The sequence below is a fragment of the Rhineura floridana genome, chromosome 3 (genome assembly GCF_030035675.1).
Source record: "Rhineura floridana isolate rRhiFlo1 chromosome 3, rRhiFlo1.hap2, whole genome shotgun sequence".
In the NCBI taxonomy this organism is placed as follows: Eukaryota; Metazoa; Chordata; class Lepidosauria; order Squamata; family Rhineuridae; genus Rhineura; species Rhineura floridana.
Genome location: NC_084482.1, coordinates 124319910 through 124336647, shown reverse-complemented (window position 1 = coordinate 124336647; position 16738 = coordinate 124319910). Strand labels below are relative to the sequence as shown.

Sequence of the window (16738 nt, the reverse complement as noted above, 5' to 3'; positions counted from 1 at the left end):
GTTCCAAACTCCTTTGCCAGAGTTAGCTGCAAGCGTTTTGGAAATGAATACTTGCACAGCACCAGCTACAAATTGCTACAGTCTCTCTTTTGCTCTTGGGACCAAATTAGACATGACGTCAGGAGATGATTGGATCTCCCACAGTTTTTGCAAAAGGCAAACGCTGGTGGTAGAGTCTGGATCAGAGCTGCAGCACTGGGGAAAATATTTTTGAAACTCTTTCCCCCCCGCCCCCATTGCAGTTTTCCCAATCTGAATTCTCCTGCCCCCCCAAGCTGCATTTTGCTCCTCCATAACACAGTTCAGTATTGCTACCTTAGCTTTTATTTCTACAGCTGTTTTATTTTTGTCTTCGATGGTAAGAGTGTATACGATCATGGTTATGTTGGAATTAGCCTTCTATAGGATTATCTTGTAACAATGCTTTTTTGGTTAAAAGATGAGGTGCTGGTGCTGATATACATTGATAAAAGTCCTGGGGGTGCCAGCACAAAATGGCTGCCATGGGCAGCCAAAAAAGAGGTGCCAGTACTCCATATTAGTGATTACTGTCACAAAAAGAACTCTGCCTTGTAAGGATTTGCTTAACGGTATGCACATGCCTGAGCTAATTATATCAGAATCAACAAATGCTACTCCTGTATTGGTTATTTGGATGTCACAGAAGAGCTATACTAGATAAAGCGGATCAACCCAGCATAAGTACGTAGAGTCCGCATGGCTGTTTTCTGACTAAATGGGGGAAAGGACTTCTGCCTTTAAGGAAACTACCACCCACTTCCTCTGCTTCTGGCTAAATGCTAAGGTAAAGAGGCAATACCAAAAGCTGCTGTGCAGACTTCCCAATCTTTCTCTTAAGGCTTGCCTTCCAGAGACTCAGACGGTTGGTAGCCTATCATCTATATATGTTTCTGTGTGTAAATCTGAAATCTAACTCTAGAAAACTGTTCTGTTGCAGCTCACAAATCCTATAGCTGTGGGATTTTTCTGTGTGTTGGCAATCCTAAGATTTGGAACTTTTTCTTTTCAGGCTATGAAGAGACCTTGACACATCTTGCTGCCATTTTAGCCAAGCACTTTGCTGACTCCAGGATTGTGGGCACTGGTAAGGCAGCTCCTGTTCTCCAAAGATGATGCTGGACAGTACATAGTGTGTGTTTGTGTGTGCATGCTCACACACATGTGGTTGATAGAGAATTAAGCTCATGTCTGTTGATTTTTCTCTGATCTCCACTTGATACATCTGGAATGATAAGGGACTTCTGCTTCTAACACCTCAGATCATTGCAGAAGGAAATGATGATTTATGGGTTTGACATGTCTTATATTTATATCTTGTCCTGCCTACGAGTCTGTCTCCTGTTACAGTAGTAAACAATTTCACCACAATCTCTAGTGTATTTTTCTGGAAATTTGTGTTACTGTTGCATCTCTATTCCATTTAAATTCTCTCTCATTTCCATACTCAGACATCAGAGACTCCCTCATGCAGGCATTGGCCAGCTATGTTTGCTACCCCCACTCACTCCGTGCTGTAGAGAGGATTCCAAAAGAGCAGTAAGTTCTTGGTTCCATCACCTCTCAATAATACTATTTGTCCTGGCAGAAGCTTCCCTCTCTCTTCTTCCCTGAACCAGACATGATTCCTATATTTATAATCCCTTTTGTGTGTATATGGAAACTGCTTCTTCCCTTGTTTCACCCCATTGCACTGCTGCTGCTTCCCTCTCAAATAACTTAAACAACCTGCCCTGGATTTCCTACTCCCTCACCCACACTTTTTAACCTTGGTGCCCTTTGCATGGTGGTTGGATGACCTGTTTGTTTTATTCTGGCAGGAGGATATCCATGATGAGGAACCTGCTGGCCCCCTATGAACAAAGACCTTGGGCTCAGACCAACTGGATCCTTGTACGACTGTGGCGAGTAAGGACAAATACTCTTTCTGCCTTCCCACTTTGTTCAGAATTTCCAGTCTGGTAGTTTTAAAACTAGTGGTTTCCCTCTGTATGAATTCTCCCTTAACTTGTTCTTTGATCCCTGCTACTTACTTTTGGTGAGAGGGTCTCAGCGTTCCTTGTTGGGAGATAATAGAAGATCTTCTAAGCATCCACTTTTCCTTTTTTCTCTCTTTTTCCGTAGGGCTGTGGATTTGGATACAGGTACACACGGCTGCCTCATCTGCTGAAAACCAAGCCAGAGGATGCTAATCTCCCCAGTTTGCAAAGTGAGTGGGGAACAGGGAGTAAGGATGTGTTGCTTTGCCATTACAGCGGAAGGGTAAATGCAATCCAGTAACTGAGTTTATCCTGATCTGGTTAGCTGTTAGTTCTAATGCCAGAAGTAAAAGAACCTGTGGTGTGATGGTCTCACAGTAATGCTGCCCCCTGATGCAGTAATTGGTACCAATGGATACTGTTTGTGTCACGGCTGGGCCTCAGCATCTGGGAGCTAGAGGACTTCTGATACCATGTAGTATGGATATATTGTCTCTTTTTCCCTGATGTAACTGTGCAAAGTATCATCTTAACTTCCTGATCTCCTCTCAGTTTTTTTCTATTTTTGAGTCCAGTTAAAAAAAACCCAAACACCTCCATATAATTGCCATCATTCTGGTTGCTTTCACTGGGTCACTAGGTGATAACAGAAGAGCTCTGATGTTTGTTTTAGAAGCATATATCAGAGCAGGCATGGGTTGGCATAGTGTGAAAAGGTCCCCAAAGGTACAGGATTATAATTTTTAAGTAAAATTGAATTTATCCAAGGAAATCGAATTGGAGAATCGTACTGAGATATAATAGATCCAGCAGGCACTCCTTCTCGTGCGATACCAGCTTCTAGTATATGTAAATCTGGCATGTCTTCTGCAATGGACTGCCAATATGTGCTGGTCCCCTCCTGTCAATCTTAGGGCCCTACCTTGTTCTGAGGTATTTTTCACTCACCACAGTAGCCATGCGTTGGAAATCAGGCTGGTCTTCCAGCATCACCACAGTACTCACAATGTCTCTGTATTCTGCATGGCAAGGAGCTCTGCGAGACTCCAGTTACAAGCTGTAGGGGGAGCTTTGGCCCCTCCTCGGTAGTTTTTTATTTAGTGAAGAAAATAACAGCCTCAGTCTTGCAGGGTGGATAGCAAGTTATTAATTGGTCCTTTACTCTCTCTCTGAGAGATCAGAGGACAGATCAGATCAGAGGACAATGCAGGGACAGAATTTCTAATCTCATAGTCCAGCAGAAGGTGGCAGTAATAACATCAGCTTGACCCTTCTAAGAATATTAGCATCTATATTTAATGTTTCTCTCTTTGTTTCTTTGTTTTTATTTTTGGGGCCCAGGAGATGTCTCTGTTGCTAGTTTCCAGAGTAAGTTTCCTGTTGTCTTCCCTTTGTATGGTGGTGAAATAGTTTTTTAGCCCTTTAGTAGACTCTCTTCCCCTTCCATCCTTGGTGTACAAGCAGGTTCTTTGGAAACTGTGGGGTAAAAAGACAAAGGGCGATGAGTTTGGCTGCACCAAGCAATTGTCCTAAGAACCATCTAAATGTTTGAGATAGTGACCTGTCAAATGTGCTTCAGGGTGGGTGGTCATGTGCGTATCTGTTTTTAGTTGGAGGGTACATTATGAGTGCACAGCAAACTTGTAGCTGCTGTTCATGTGCTCTCCGTTGTCTTAGCTGCCCTTTTTCCTTTTTTCTCTTTCCTCTTCTCTAGTCCTACATTTTTAAAAGAAGTATTATTAGATTTGTATCACCCTTCTTCCTTAAGGAGCCCAGAGCAGCAAACAGCAAAATGTTAAAATAATACAATTTTTTAAAAATAAAAGATATTTAAAAAACAATCAAAACCACCTAAAACTTTTAAAAGCAATTAAAAACCATCTAAAATCATCTCCTTCCATAAAGCACAACAGGGAATAGAAAACTTCAGCAGATACAACTTCCTTAAAGAAAAAAAGTGAGCTCCAGTTCTGATCCAGTCATGCAGCCTAATGAGCTGGTTGTTTATGACAAGGGTTTCGTGCAACTCCATCCCTGTGGTGTGTGTGGTCATTCAGTGACCTTGGGATACCTCATGGGCACTGTGGCATTGCTTCACTTTTCTAGGTGTTGGCCAGATCATCTCTGTGTACCAGCAGTTGCTTCACCTTGGCTCCAAAGGGTCTAAGACAGGGCATAGGATCCTTTGGCTGGTGATCCTGCTCTCTGCTATTTTGAGGTGTGTTTGAATGAATAATTAATACCAAGTTAATTGAAAGGAGCCTATCTCCCAGCTGTCCTTGGGTCACTGCCCAAGAGGGGCTGAGTCCACCCTTCCCCTCAACTCTTTGTAATGCTGCAGGAAGAGAGCAGAACACAGTCAATGATAGAAAGATCAAGTGGGCTCTGGCGCTTATCTTGTTATGGAATTTCTGAATGCAAAAGCCAGCCCACCTTTCTGCCTGTCTTGTTAGGATTCCTCACCTGAGGCACTGCCTTGCTTGCCTGAAGCATTCTGTCAGTGGACATTTTCTTGGGACTCCAGCGGTTAGAATAAGCTTCTGATATACAACCTCAATTTATTAAGGGACAGTTTATATTCATTTCCTAGGGCCCTTTTTGGTGACTTGTGTAACTGGCGATGATGGGGCTGGCTCCTAAAAGAGGAGAACTTGCATATAGAATCATAGAATAGGTTAGTTGGAAGGGGCCAATAAGGCCATCGAGTCCAACCCCCTGCTTAATGCAAGAATCCAACTTAAATTATTCCCGACAGGTGACTGTCCAGCAGCCTCTTGGATGCCTCCAGTGTTGGAGATACATATCCTTCCTGGCATTAAGAGTAGCAGCTAATCCTCTACCGGCTAGTTCTCCCTGCCTTGGGTAAGAGGTTGGTCAGAAGAGCAAGCAAGCACTGCTCTGATATGTATGCCATTTTGTGACCCTCATTCGGCAGGGAGTTTGGTTACACCAAACTGAAGCTGAGAAAATCAGCTGAGACAGCCTGGCTCTGCCCAACAGGTTCCTCCTGCTTAACATCTAATCATTGGTATGTTCCAAAGGCACATGTGTGTCAAGCCATTTTTCTGGATGCTTTTAAACATGTTTAAAGTATGCAAGGACAGAAAAGTAATGTAAGAAGCGGTCCTTGGATGAGGTGCCATTGATGTAACTCAGAATTCTTTGCAGTTACTCTTAGTGTTGTAACCCTAGTCATATTAGTAGCATGTGCTGCAGAGTTGCAGTTCTGTTGTGAAAATTTTTAGTTTAGCCCTGATGCTTCTCTGCTTCCAATGGGAGCATTAGAGGTGAGAAGGGAAGTGAGGAAACAAATATCCCTCTTCTAGACTGTGCTGAGGAGGACTTCTTGATGAGAGCTACGAGATTTCCTGTAGATAAGACCCCTCCCCCCAGAGATTTATGAAAAATGTCTTTACACTAGTACAGCCTGTCTTAAAATGCATAGCTGCTGCAAGCTTACTTGTGGGGTCCATCAGCAGGCTGGCTCCTATGGGAAAGGAGTTGGGCTTAATTCTCCCCCCTCCCTCTAGATTTCTCATCCTGATTGGAACTGGGCGGACAAGTGTGAACATATGCTGTAGTGGCAGAGAGAACTGGGGAATGGCTGTTCTGAGTGCTGATTCCCTGCTGGGGATTGTGATGCTTCTTTCGGGAGAGATTAGCTGACCTGGGGCCTTGTGGAGATGAGTGGGAGGGATGCTTGGCTGGAGCTCAGCTGTAGGGTACAACTTCTTATTTGCACAGAGACAGCAAATGTGCATGACCACATCCCAGCTAATTCAGGCCAGCATTGTGGCAAAAAGCTTCAGGCCTTAGAGATGGGACAGGCTCAGAATAGTCCATGTGCGAGAGCTGGCCTTGGAGGGCAGCTGCCATCTCTACTTATTGTAAAGAGGGCCTCTTTGGAAGGAGACTCTAAGAATTCCTTGTGATTTTGAAAGAGAAAACTATGTTGAATGTAACGAAAGGGGCATAGAGCTGTGGAGAATGAAAAGTGTTTACAACTATTTCTCATTTCCATACAGTTGCAGTAAAGCAAGCTGGGCCCAGGCTGCAGCTGTCCAGTACCTTCTCCCAATGTGACCTTTTTCAAAGCTGCTTCTTTTTCATTCCAGAGCCTTGTCCCTCCACCCTGCTGCAGCGACACATGGCGGATCTGCTGCGAAGTGACCGGGAAATGGCACCCAGTTTCCTTAACAGTGTGCTGAACCAGCTGAACTGGGCCTTCTCTGAGTTCATTGGCATGATTCAGGAGGTGAGAGCCTTGGATCCAGAAAAAAACTGATTGGAAGGAGCAGGCCTTTGCTTGACATCATGGAGAATAAAAAAAGTTCCTCCCTTGCTAGGTATCAATAGTAGTTGAAACACAGGTCCTTGAGGGATGCTGGGATTGAGCATGAGCTAAAAAGAAGAAGGGAGGAGGCTAAGGACATGTGTGAAGAGAACAGCTGCTGTTTCCCTCCAATTGCTATGTTAAACTGCATCCTTTTTGCCTGGGCAGATCCAGCAAGCTGCAGAGCGCCTGGAAAGAAACTTTGTAGACAGCCGCCAGTTGAAAGTGTGTGCAACTTGCTTTGATCTGTCGGTGAGCCTGCTCAGGGTCTTGGAAATGACGGTCACACTGGCTCCTGAGATCTTCCTAGACTGGAGTCGCCCATCATCAGAGCTATTACTCAGGAGACTTGCCCAGGTACTCACTTCTTTGCAGGAAAACATTAGTATTGGTATATGGCAGGGGCAAAGATTTTTAGCTGAGGATGTGGGTGCTGCCATCTGGCAGATGTGCACCATGCTCACACTTTCCAATCTGTGCTTTATTCTTCTAAAACATTGTGTAGTAGGTCAACAGCAGGTTTGGGGGCTGACTTACACAAACTGTGAGCTTGTTTTCCCCTCCCGTCCCACACTACGTTATAACTCTGGCAATGATTATTCAAAGGGTCTGTGTGCAGCAAGATAAAGGTCTCCAGAACATTGCTCTTTTTCTTCTTTGGTATTTCTCTATGGAAGAAAACTCCACAGAAAAAATGGTCATAAATTTCAAGACGTGAAAGGATAAGCCAATCTATACAACATTCCTCCATTCCCTGACGATAGTCCTAACAATCTCCTCCTGTGGGCTTCAGCCTCTGCTTCCTTCTTTCAAAAGCTTTAATGCCTCCTGTTGTTTACTTAAGGCTTCTAAACCAGAATGCATCAGTAAATCACTCTTTCTGTCAAGCATCAGTACATAGTCAAATGTTGTCATTATCCCCATCCTGTATAGATAAAAGAATTTACCAATGTATTTATTTCAGTGTTTTTATGCCCCACCCTTGCTCCAGATTGGAGGAGAAGGCAGCTTGCAACACAGCATATAATGCAAACAGTATATAAAATCAAACAGAATAAAATCAGACATCCATTAAAAAACAGCAACACTAAACTCCAATCAGCAGCATCACGTTACAAAGGCCTGAACAATTAGCCTTGCAAGCTGCATGTCCAAGATCGACCAGGTCCTATCTGAGAAAATCCATCCTTCTTTGTATTAATGGGGATCTGCTATCTGTGGTTATACAGAAACCAGTTGCTGCGGCACAATGTGGATAGACATCAGGCACGCTCAGTCTTTATCTCCTTTTGAAAATACTGTAATCCCTTTCTGAGGTGGTTGTCTCTCATCCTGGAATGATGGGGATCTGTACCTTTCTTGTAAATTAGCGTTCTGACAGCATTTCTTGCAGTTTCTCTATGGGGGATGGCTTCAAAGGGTATTTTTATAAATCACCTTGTCCTACCTGTATGCCAGTTGTTTTGGGATGAAGATGGCAAAAGAAATAGCAGCAGGCAGGGACTGCCAAGGCCCCCAAATGACCAGATGATGGTTGTGGAGTGAACATTCTAAAGAGATTGCAGGGCTGGTTGAGTGAAGCTGCTAAAACCTTATAGCCATCCTCTTGTTTGGTGGGTAGCAAGAGGAAACTTGAAACTTACAGATGCAGACACTGATGCTTTAAGGCAGGCAGGGAAAGATATGCATGTCAGCTGGGATGTGCTTGTACGGGTCCCTGGAGCATCTGGAAACCTGGTTTGAATTGGCATGACATGACTGAGCATGTGAATAGGCTTGCCATGCACTGGAACACCTGTCAACAGTTGTATGCAAATAAAGTGACTGAACCATGCATACATGTTCGAGGGCCTGAGCATGCAGCCACATTTAGTTATACAAGTTACTATGTAGTGTTTGAAAATAGGCTAACCAAAATTTCTACTTGATTTTTAAAATAAGCTCTCTAAGGTTTTTATGAATTGTTTCTTAAAACCAGTGCAGCACTTTTCACCACAGCAGGGAGACAATATGCCAAATGTTCTCTGGGTGCCACTTTTAAGAATTCTGCCACATTCTAGTTGAAGCATCAGATTCCTCTCTGGAATGATGAGTCATTCTTAGCTATTTCTTCTTGTTGTTCAGCTCCGTTAAATCACATAACTGTGCAGCCTTGTGTGTGGCTTTGTGCTATGTACATGGAAATGTGGCTTATTAAAAACAGATTCTGCTGGGTTCTTCTGTTTGCTGCCCCAGGGTGCATCCACCCACGGAAGTAAGAGCTGTTGTCCCATGTAAGACATTTGTCAGTGGAAGTATCCACAGCCTGGGATGTGAGCTGATACAATCTGACTAACATTTTCAGCCTGTTATTGCTAGAGGCTCAAGTCTGCTATCCATGTCATGGTTCATGGAGAAGCCTGTCATATTTTTTCTGGGCAGCCCTGCTGATGAGTGTTTGTCAGGCCATCTAGGGACCAGCATGCAGGCCACACAGAGCATTATCACATGTCTACTCACTACCTCACCATTTGCTGTCAAGATGTGTTCTTTAATGGCTTTCTGGTGCTATTTTGGGACTGAAAGGTAGAAGGGTTCAGGGCATAAAGTTGGTTTGAGGAACCTTTGGCCCTCCAGATGTTGCTGAACTATAGGTCCCATCAGCCCCATCAAACATGGCCAATGGCCAGGGATTATGGAAGTTGTAGTTCAGCAACATCTGGAAGACCAAAGATTCCTCACACCTGGCATAAAGGAAGGAACAATCCTGTACTCCTTATTATATCATTGTGCCCAATATTGTGCATGCTATTGCAGAGAGATGTCTGAATCTGGAGAATTTGGCTTGTCTAAGCCCTGATGTTTAGACTGGTAAGTAAAAAGTTACGTGTGCATCTCTGCAAGTGTACAGAGAGAACATGTGACCTTCTGCTTTAAGCATTCATCCATCTCATCTTCCCCCCCCCACAGCTGTTTAATCAGGTGCTGAATCGTGTGACAGCTGAGCGGAACCTGTTTGACAGAGTGGTCAACCTTCGTCTGCCAGGTGAGCTTCTAACCAGAGCTCAGTAGTAGAGCATGTGCTTTGTGTATAGAAGGTCCCAAGTTGATTTCTGACAGCTCTAGGTAAAAGGATCACAAGTAGCAGGTGATGGGAAAGCTCTGTCTGAGACCCTGCAGAATCACTACTAGTCAAGAGTAGGCAGTATAGGATTTGATAGACAAATAGTCTAATCTCTCATCATTCCCAGGAAATACTCCTCACTGCTCTCCTACAAACGTGCAGGAATATTTCTAAAGGTTCTGGGCATGTCTTGTGTCTGCACAGGAGTTTCTCCCATTTCCAGTCCCTTGAAAGTCAGGTAGGAAATATCTCAGGAGGATCCTGTGCCTACCTTTTACCTTTGCCTGTGTTGTCAGTGCAGCTTGCACTGTTCCCTCTCATCTGCTCTTCAGATAGGCAGGAGGCCAACAGGGCAGATAGGAGAATAGCTGTGGGATATGGGATCTTTTGGCTCTAAACAGTAAGTAGTCATTAAGTGATGGCTGTGTGCCCACCCACTCAAGGCCAAGGAATCCATGCTTGTACAGAGCTTGTTAAATTGTGAAGTAATATATAGGGAGGCAAGATGTCCTGCTTCTACAGTAAAAGCTGATCGAGAGAGATACCAGTGAATAGGCAGGAGGTGCATTTGAATGCAAAATTGCTGACTAGGTTCCACTTACACTATAGCCCCATTATCCTGAGCCCATCGTTCTGGCTGGTTATCCTGGGATCTCATGATGGGGAAAGGACAGCATATGTTAACAGCTCTCCCCCTCTCCAGAGCATGGGCTTTCTTCCTCCATGCAGCATTATTGAATAGCTGCCCAACCTGCACTTGAGTAGGCACACTGCTGCAGATCTGTGTCATGCTGATCAGCAATAGGAAGTAAACAGTATTGCTGAATGACTGTGCCCTTGTTTTCCTTCTTGTGGAACTAGGCTTAGTCCTTCTTGAAAATGGAGGTTATGAATGGAGGGAGATTAAAAAGATGCACACATTTCCATGCCTTGCCATTCTTTGATGGACTCATTTCATCTCTCTGTAGTATGTTTGGCACCCGTGTGGCATATCTGCAATAGGTATGATTCTAAGGATATGGGATACATGATATATCCATCTACTTGTCATCCGGAAGGAAGAAGTCTCTATAGGATTCCTGGTATTAAATTGGGGTTTTTTAAATTGTATTGCCCACTCTCCCCTTGAACATTTTCAGATTTGTTTTTATTATGCTCCCATTCTCCGATCTTTGCTGTACTAGAAAGATGGACACATACTGGCATGTCCATCTTAAGCAAGGTTAGGTCTTTCCACATTTCAAAGCATTGACTACCATAATGCTCACCCAGAAGGAGGAAAAAATCGAAAGCTTCACTTGACACCTTTTCAGACCTGTTTTCAAGTGCCCTTCTCAAGGTCATGTGCTTGAGAAACTCTCTTGTTTTGGACAACTGAGGGGAATGTATGCTGGCTGGGAGGTGAAGGAATGCTGGAGGTACTATTGAAGGGCCGAGCACCATTCCAATTCTTTTGCACCTGATGAAGCTTTTGGATGAAGTAGTATAAATCCTTAAGTGGATGAATGCAAACGTTAATCCCTTCCTTATTGCTGATTGTGACTTTAAACCTCTCCTTTCTTCTCCAGGACTGGAGAGTGTAGATCACTATCCAATCCTTGTGGCTGTGACAGGAATTCTGGTCCGGCTCCTTGTTGATACTGAGTTCCAGGGGTAAGTGCTCCCTTATTCTACTCCAAGGGATGGAGATTTCACTGCTTGTGTTCTAGTTTGCCAACCAGGTTACTATTCTGAAATGAGCAGCCCAGTGGCATTGTGTACTAGGATGCTGATGCAGTCTTTGACTTTGTCCCTTGTTTTCATATGCTCAGTCTATTGCAGGTTAGTGGCTCCCTTAAGAATTTCTATGCAGAGTACCAGAGAGCTATATATATATAAAAAAACCAGAGACATCCTATCAGTTTAAACCTTCCCTTGAATTGTCTAGAATGGGGGTAACCACTATGGTGGCCTCCAGATGTCACTCGACTGCAACTCCAATCATCCCTGGCTATTGGCCCTGCTGGCTGAGCCTAATGGGAGTTGAAGTCCAGTAACTACTGGAATGTATCACGTCAGCAACCCCTGGTCTAGATGTTCTGGTGTGGGACACCTTGTTTGCTCCTGCTCTCTGCTTGCAGTCTACTGTTACATAGTTCATACAGAGTTACTCTGTATTCTGCTTATTTGATGTATGGTGTGGATTTATTGTTGATTCTGCCTAAGGGCAGAGAACCGGACAAGATGATTTTTGCCTCCACTCTTTTTCTCTGAGAAATTTAAAGGGAGTCTGGTCTTACCTCTGCATGTCTCTGTTCGTCTTCTAGTTCTCTTTCTAGAGAGAACAAGCTTTGGGGTTTATATCTGGAGAACAATCTTCCCCAAAGAAAACAAGCCAATATTTTGTTTTATCTTTACGCAAAGGCACATTCACTTTATGCTATAGCAAGAACACTCATTCTGCATATGCTTAGTTTCTCTCTAGTTATCTTCTTAATCTGAGCAGTGCTAGTAGCAGATCATTGATATGGATAAAACTGTAAATGCATGTGGTGTTTGGTTGTGTTAAGCAGAGAATATGTCTAGCTGCAGTAGCCTGTTACAGAAGAAAATAAAGTCTCGAGGGAAGGCGGCTGCTGACATGTATATCCAGATTGTCTGCACTGTGGCTGGTGGCGTTCATTACCCTTGTTATGGCACTCAGACAGACCCAATGGACAAGGCCGTACCACAGCTCTCAGGACTTTCAGAGAGAGTGGGTTGACAGTCATTTGTCATTTGATGTTCTCCTCCTCCCACTTTTAAAACTATAGTCTTTCCATTGTAAATTGGGTACCATTAGTAACTAGCATTCTAATTTCCATACTTTCCAACATAGAGAACTTAATATAACTGGTGGGAAGGAGTGGGGAAGGCTGCTTTCTGTGTTGAGTATATTTCGTTGTGCTGGGGAAAAATCAAGTCTCCTAAAGGGAGAGGGTACATTTCTGCTGAAGCCAGTGAACTTGTCTACCCTCTCTTCCTTACAGAAGAAGGAAGATACTGTTACTTTCTGGGAAGGAAACAGAATCTTGGTCTACCAGTTTTTACTTTGACACTGACCTCTTCTATGTAGGGCTCCAAATGTGTCTTGTTCTAAGTATCATGGAAACTAGCCTTGATGGCTGCATACTACCTTCTGTACTGGAGGTGGCATGCCTCTGAATACCAGTTGCTGAGGAGCACAAGTGGGAAGAGTGCTGTTGTGCTCTTCTTGTTGTCCTGCCTTTAGGCTTCCCATAGGCATCTGGTTGACAATTGTGAGAAACAGGATACTGGACTAGATGGGCCTTTGGTCTGACCAAGCAGGGCTCTTCTTGTGTTCTTAAGCCTCTGAACTTGCAAAGGTCCAGGTCAGACAATCCTGTCTTGCCTTAATAAGCATTTTGTTTGCATATTCCATCCACGCACTGCTCTTTCCCTCCTCAGTGTACTGATATGGGCCTTCAATTAAGTGCAGTTTGCAGTTGCATGCAAACCAAGACTACGGTGACCAGGTCTGGGTAAAAGGTCTGGAAAAGGCCAGAATATTAAACCACAGTTAGCAAATGGTTTAAGAACCTGACTTGTTCCAGATCTGATTATCATAGTTTTATGGTTCAGATAGAATGAAGACTTCTGAAATGAATTGCAGCATGCTGAGATGGGAGGAGGAAAGGGGCTGCACTGGCACAAGACTTGTTCATATCTTAGCTTATTAAGCCTTGAACAGCTTCTCCAGCAAATCCAGTCAGTCAAGCCATTTTCCATTTAATCCCACTCTTTTTGATGTCTACTGTGGATCTTAAAGTAGTAGTAAAGAGCAACATTCAACACCCCACTCTCGCACTTTTGCCTTGTGTAGGAAATGACATCTTTTACTTCCCGGTCTTTCAGATGTGAGGATGAAGCTGAGTATCAGGCTGATGAAAAGGGTCTAGATATTACTGAAGCGTTTTTTTATAAGAAGAATACTTTCACTCCCCCATGAAGCACATGTGAATGCTCAGCCTGATCATGGAGAAATATGTACATAGCCTCCTTATAAAATGTACCATAATTACATTCAGGTCTAGGGATAGGCATTTGGCAGGTGAAAAGATTTGGTCAATATGATCAAACGTTATAATAACAAGAAAAAGATACTTTAATTATTAGCTAGTTTAATACTTATGCTAATTGCAAAAACAAATTAAATAAACTGTTAACTATGAAGCAGTGAAAACTTTAAAAAATATTGTAATGAATTACAGTTTTTAACAATGTTATGCAATGTTTCTATAAATGTGAATGATTTACTGAACGGTTCTTTTCCTTGGCTTTTATACTGGAACACTAGGGTACATTTACATTCTTAAAACAAAAATACAGCAAAGTAATGGCAAGTATTAAAAAACATTAGGCAGCTTTTAAGGACCATGCTAAGTACTTTGCAGATTAGTTCTTCAAGCACAGACTGCCTATTAGCTACTGGTCTGAGTTCAAGGTTCTGCCTCCTGCAGATACCATCTTATCAGGAGGTCTGTTCCACACAACATAGGAAGCGGGCCTTTAGTATAGTGGCACCTATCTTTTGGAATTCCCTCCCCTTAAATATTAGACAGGCACCATCTCTGTTATATTTTCGGTGCCTACTGAAGACCTTCCTCTTTCAACAGGCCTTTTAAGTAGAGACCTTATTCCAGTCTGCATCTGTGTTGGAATTGCTTTTAAGACTTTTTAAAGCTTTTTAAAACATATGTTTTTAAAGATGTTTTGTTGTAACATAATTTAAAGTCTGTTTTTATGATTGTTTTATAGTGCTTTTAGTGCTTTTGTTTGCCACCCTGGGCTTCTACTGGGAGGAAGGGAGGGATATAAATCTAATAAATAAATAAAATAAGTAGCATCAAGCGTGGACGCTCTATTCAGATCCCTCTTAGCTTGCCTGATGTTCCAGTTTAATCCTTCTCAACAAAGTGCAGTCCATAAGAAACTGCTACCTGATATTTCCATTTCTCATTTGGCATGTCTTACCTTTTCCCAATGTGGTTCTTGCTTTGCAGACAGCTGAACTCCATGCAGCTAGGCATTTTAGTTCTGTAGCCAGGCTATTTCTGATCATCTCCAACCCCCAACAAGGCCTTGCAGAGAGGCACAAATCTGCCTAATTGTATCCTCCCCACTGGATGTGGAAAATCCTATAGAGAGCTATTCATTCCCCCAAAATGGGTTAACAAGCCCCTTTATATTTATTTATTTATTATTTGATTTATATCCCATCCTCCTAGCAGGAGCCCAGGGCAGCAAACATAAGCACTAAAAACACTTTAAAACATAAGAACATAAGAAGAGCCTGCTGGATCAGGCCAGTGGCCCATCTAGTCCAGCATCCTGTTCTCACAGTGGCCAACCAGGTGCCTGGGGGAAGCCCGCAAGCAGGATCCGAGTGCAAGAACACTCTCCCCTCCTGAGGCTTCCGGCAACTGGTTTTCAGAAGCATGCTGCCTCTGACTAGGGTGGCACAGCACAGCCATCACGGCTAGTAGCCATTGATAGCCCTGTCCTCCATGAATTTGTCTAATCTTCTTTTAAAGCCGTCCAAGCTGGTGGCCGTTACTGCATCTTGTGGGAGCAAATTCCATAGCTTAACTATGCGCTGAGTAAAGAAGTACTTCCTTTTGTCTGTCCTGTATCTTCCAACATTCAGCTTCTTTGAATGTCCACGAGTTCTTGTATTATGAGAGAGGGAGAAGAACTTTTCTCTATCCACTTTCTCAATGCCATGCATAATTTTATACACTTCTATCATGTCTCCTCTGACCTGCCTTTTCTCTAAACTAAAAAGCCCCAAATGCTGCAACCTTTCCTCGTAAGGGAGTCGCTCCATCCCCTTGATCATTCTGGTTGCCCTCTTCTGAACCTTTTCCAACTCTATAATATCCTTTTTGAGATGAGGCGACCAGAACTGTACCCAGTATTCCAAATGCGGCCGCACCATAGATTTATACAATGGCATTATGATATCGGCTGTTTTATTTTCAATACCTTTCCTAATTATCGCTAGCATGGAATTTGCCTTTTTCACAGCTGCCGCACACTGGGTCGACATTTTCATCGTGCTGTCCACTACAACCCCGAGGTCTCTCTCCTGGTCGGTCACCGCCAGTTCAGACCCCATGAGCGTATATGTGAAATTAAGATTTTTTGCTCCAATATGCATAATTTTACACTTGTTTATATTGAATTGCATTTGCCATTTTTCCGCCCATTCACTCAGTTTGGAGAGGTCTTTTTGGAGCTCTTCACAATCCCTTTTTGTTTTAACAACCCTGAACAATTTAGTGTCGTCAGCAAACTTGGCCACTTCACTGCTCACTCCTAATTCTAGGTCATTAATGAACAAGTTGAAAAGTACAGGTCCCAATACCGATCCTTGAGGGACTCCACTTTCTACAGCCCTCCATTGGGAGAACTGTCCGTTTATTCCTACTCTCTGCTTTCTGCTTCTTAACCAATTCCTTCTCCACAAGAGGACCTCTCCTCTTATTCCATGACTGCTAAGCTTCCTCAGAAGTCTTTGGTGAGGTACCTTGTCAAACGCTTTTTGAAAGTCTAAGTACACTATGTCCACTGGATCACCTCTATCTATGTGCTTGTTGACACTCTCAAAGAATTCTAGTAGGTTACTGAGACAGGACTTTCCCTTGCAGAAGCCATGCTGGCTCTGCTTCAGCAAGGCTTGTTCTTCTATGTGCTTAGTTAATCTAGCTTTAATCATACTTTCTACCAGTTTTCCAGGGACAGAAGTTAAGCTAACTGGCCTGTAATTTCCGGGATCCCCTCTGGATCCCTTTTTGAAGATTGGCGTTACATTTGCCACTTTCCAGTCCTCAGGCACGGAGGAGGACCCGAGGGACAAGTTACATATTTTAGTTAGCAGATCAGCAATTTCACCTTTGAGTTCTTTGAGAACTCTCGGGTGGATGCCATCCGGGCCCGGTGATTTGTCAGTTTTTATATTGTCCATTAAGCCTAGAACTTCCTCTCTCGTTACCACTATTTGTCTCAGTTCCTCAGAATCCCTTCCTGCAAATGTTAGTTCAGGTTCAGGGATCTGCCCTATATCTTCCACTGTGAAGACAGATGCAAAGAATTCATTTAGCTTCTCTGCAATCTCCTTATCGTTCTTTAGTACACCTTTGACTCCCTTATCATCCAAGGGTCCAATCGCCTCCCTAGATGGTCTCCTGCTTTGAATGTATTTATAGAATTTTTTGTTGTTGGTTTTTATGTTCTTAGCAATGTGCTCCTCAAATTCTTTTTTAG

At 43.3% G+C, this 16738-nt stretch overlaps 1 protein-coding gene across 9 annotated transcripts in view; it reads left to right on the top strand.

The window, feature by feature from the left end:
* Nucleotides 1–16738, top strand: part of RNF123 (ring finger protein 123) — a 121573-nt gene that overhangs the window by 52867 nt on the left and 51968 nt on the right. For all 9 annotated transcript variants that reach the window (XM_061617736.1, XM_061617735.1, XM_061617740.1 and 6 more), the window contains 8 exons: nt 1031–1105; nt 1470–1557; nt 1839–1926; nt 2143–2227; nt 6113–6252; nt 6499–6687; nt 9280–9355; nt 11002–11086. In XM_061617736.1, coding sequence (XP_061473720.1) covers nt 1031–1105; nt 1470–1557; nt 1839–1926; nt 2143–2227; nt 6113–6252; nt 6499–6687; nt 9280–9355; nt 11002–11086 — 826 coding nt within the window. The remainder of the gene's footprint in view (nt 1–1030; nt 1106–1469; nt 1558–1838; nt 1927–2142; nt 2228–6112; nt 6253–6498; nt 6688–9279; nt 9356–11001; nt 11087–16738) is intronic.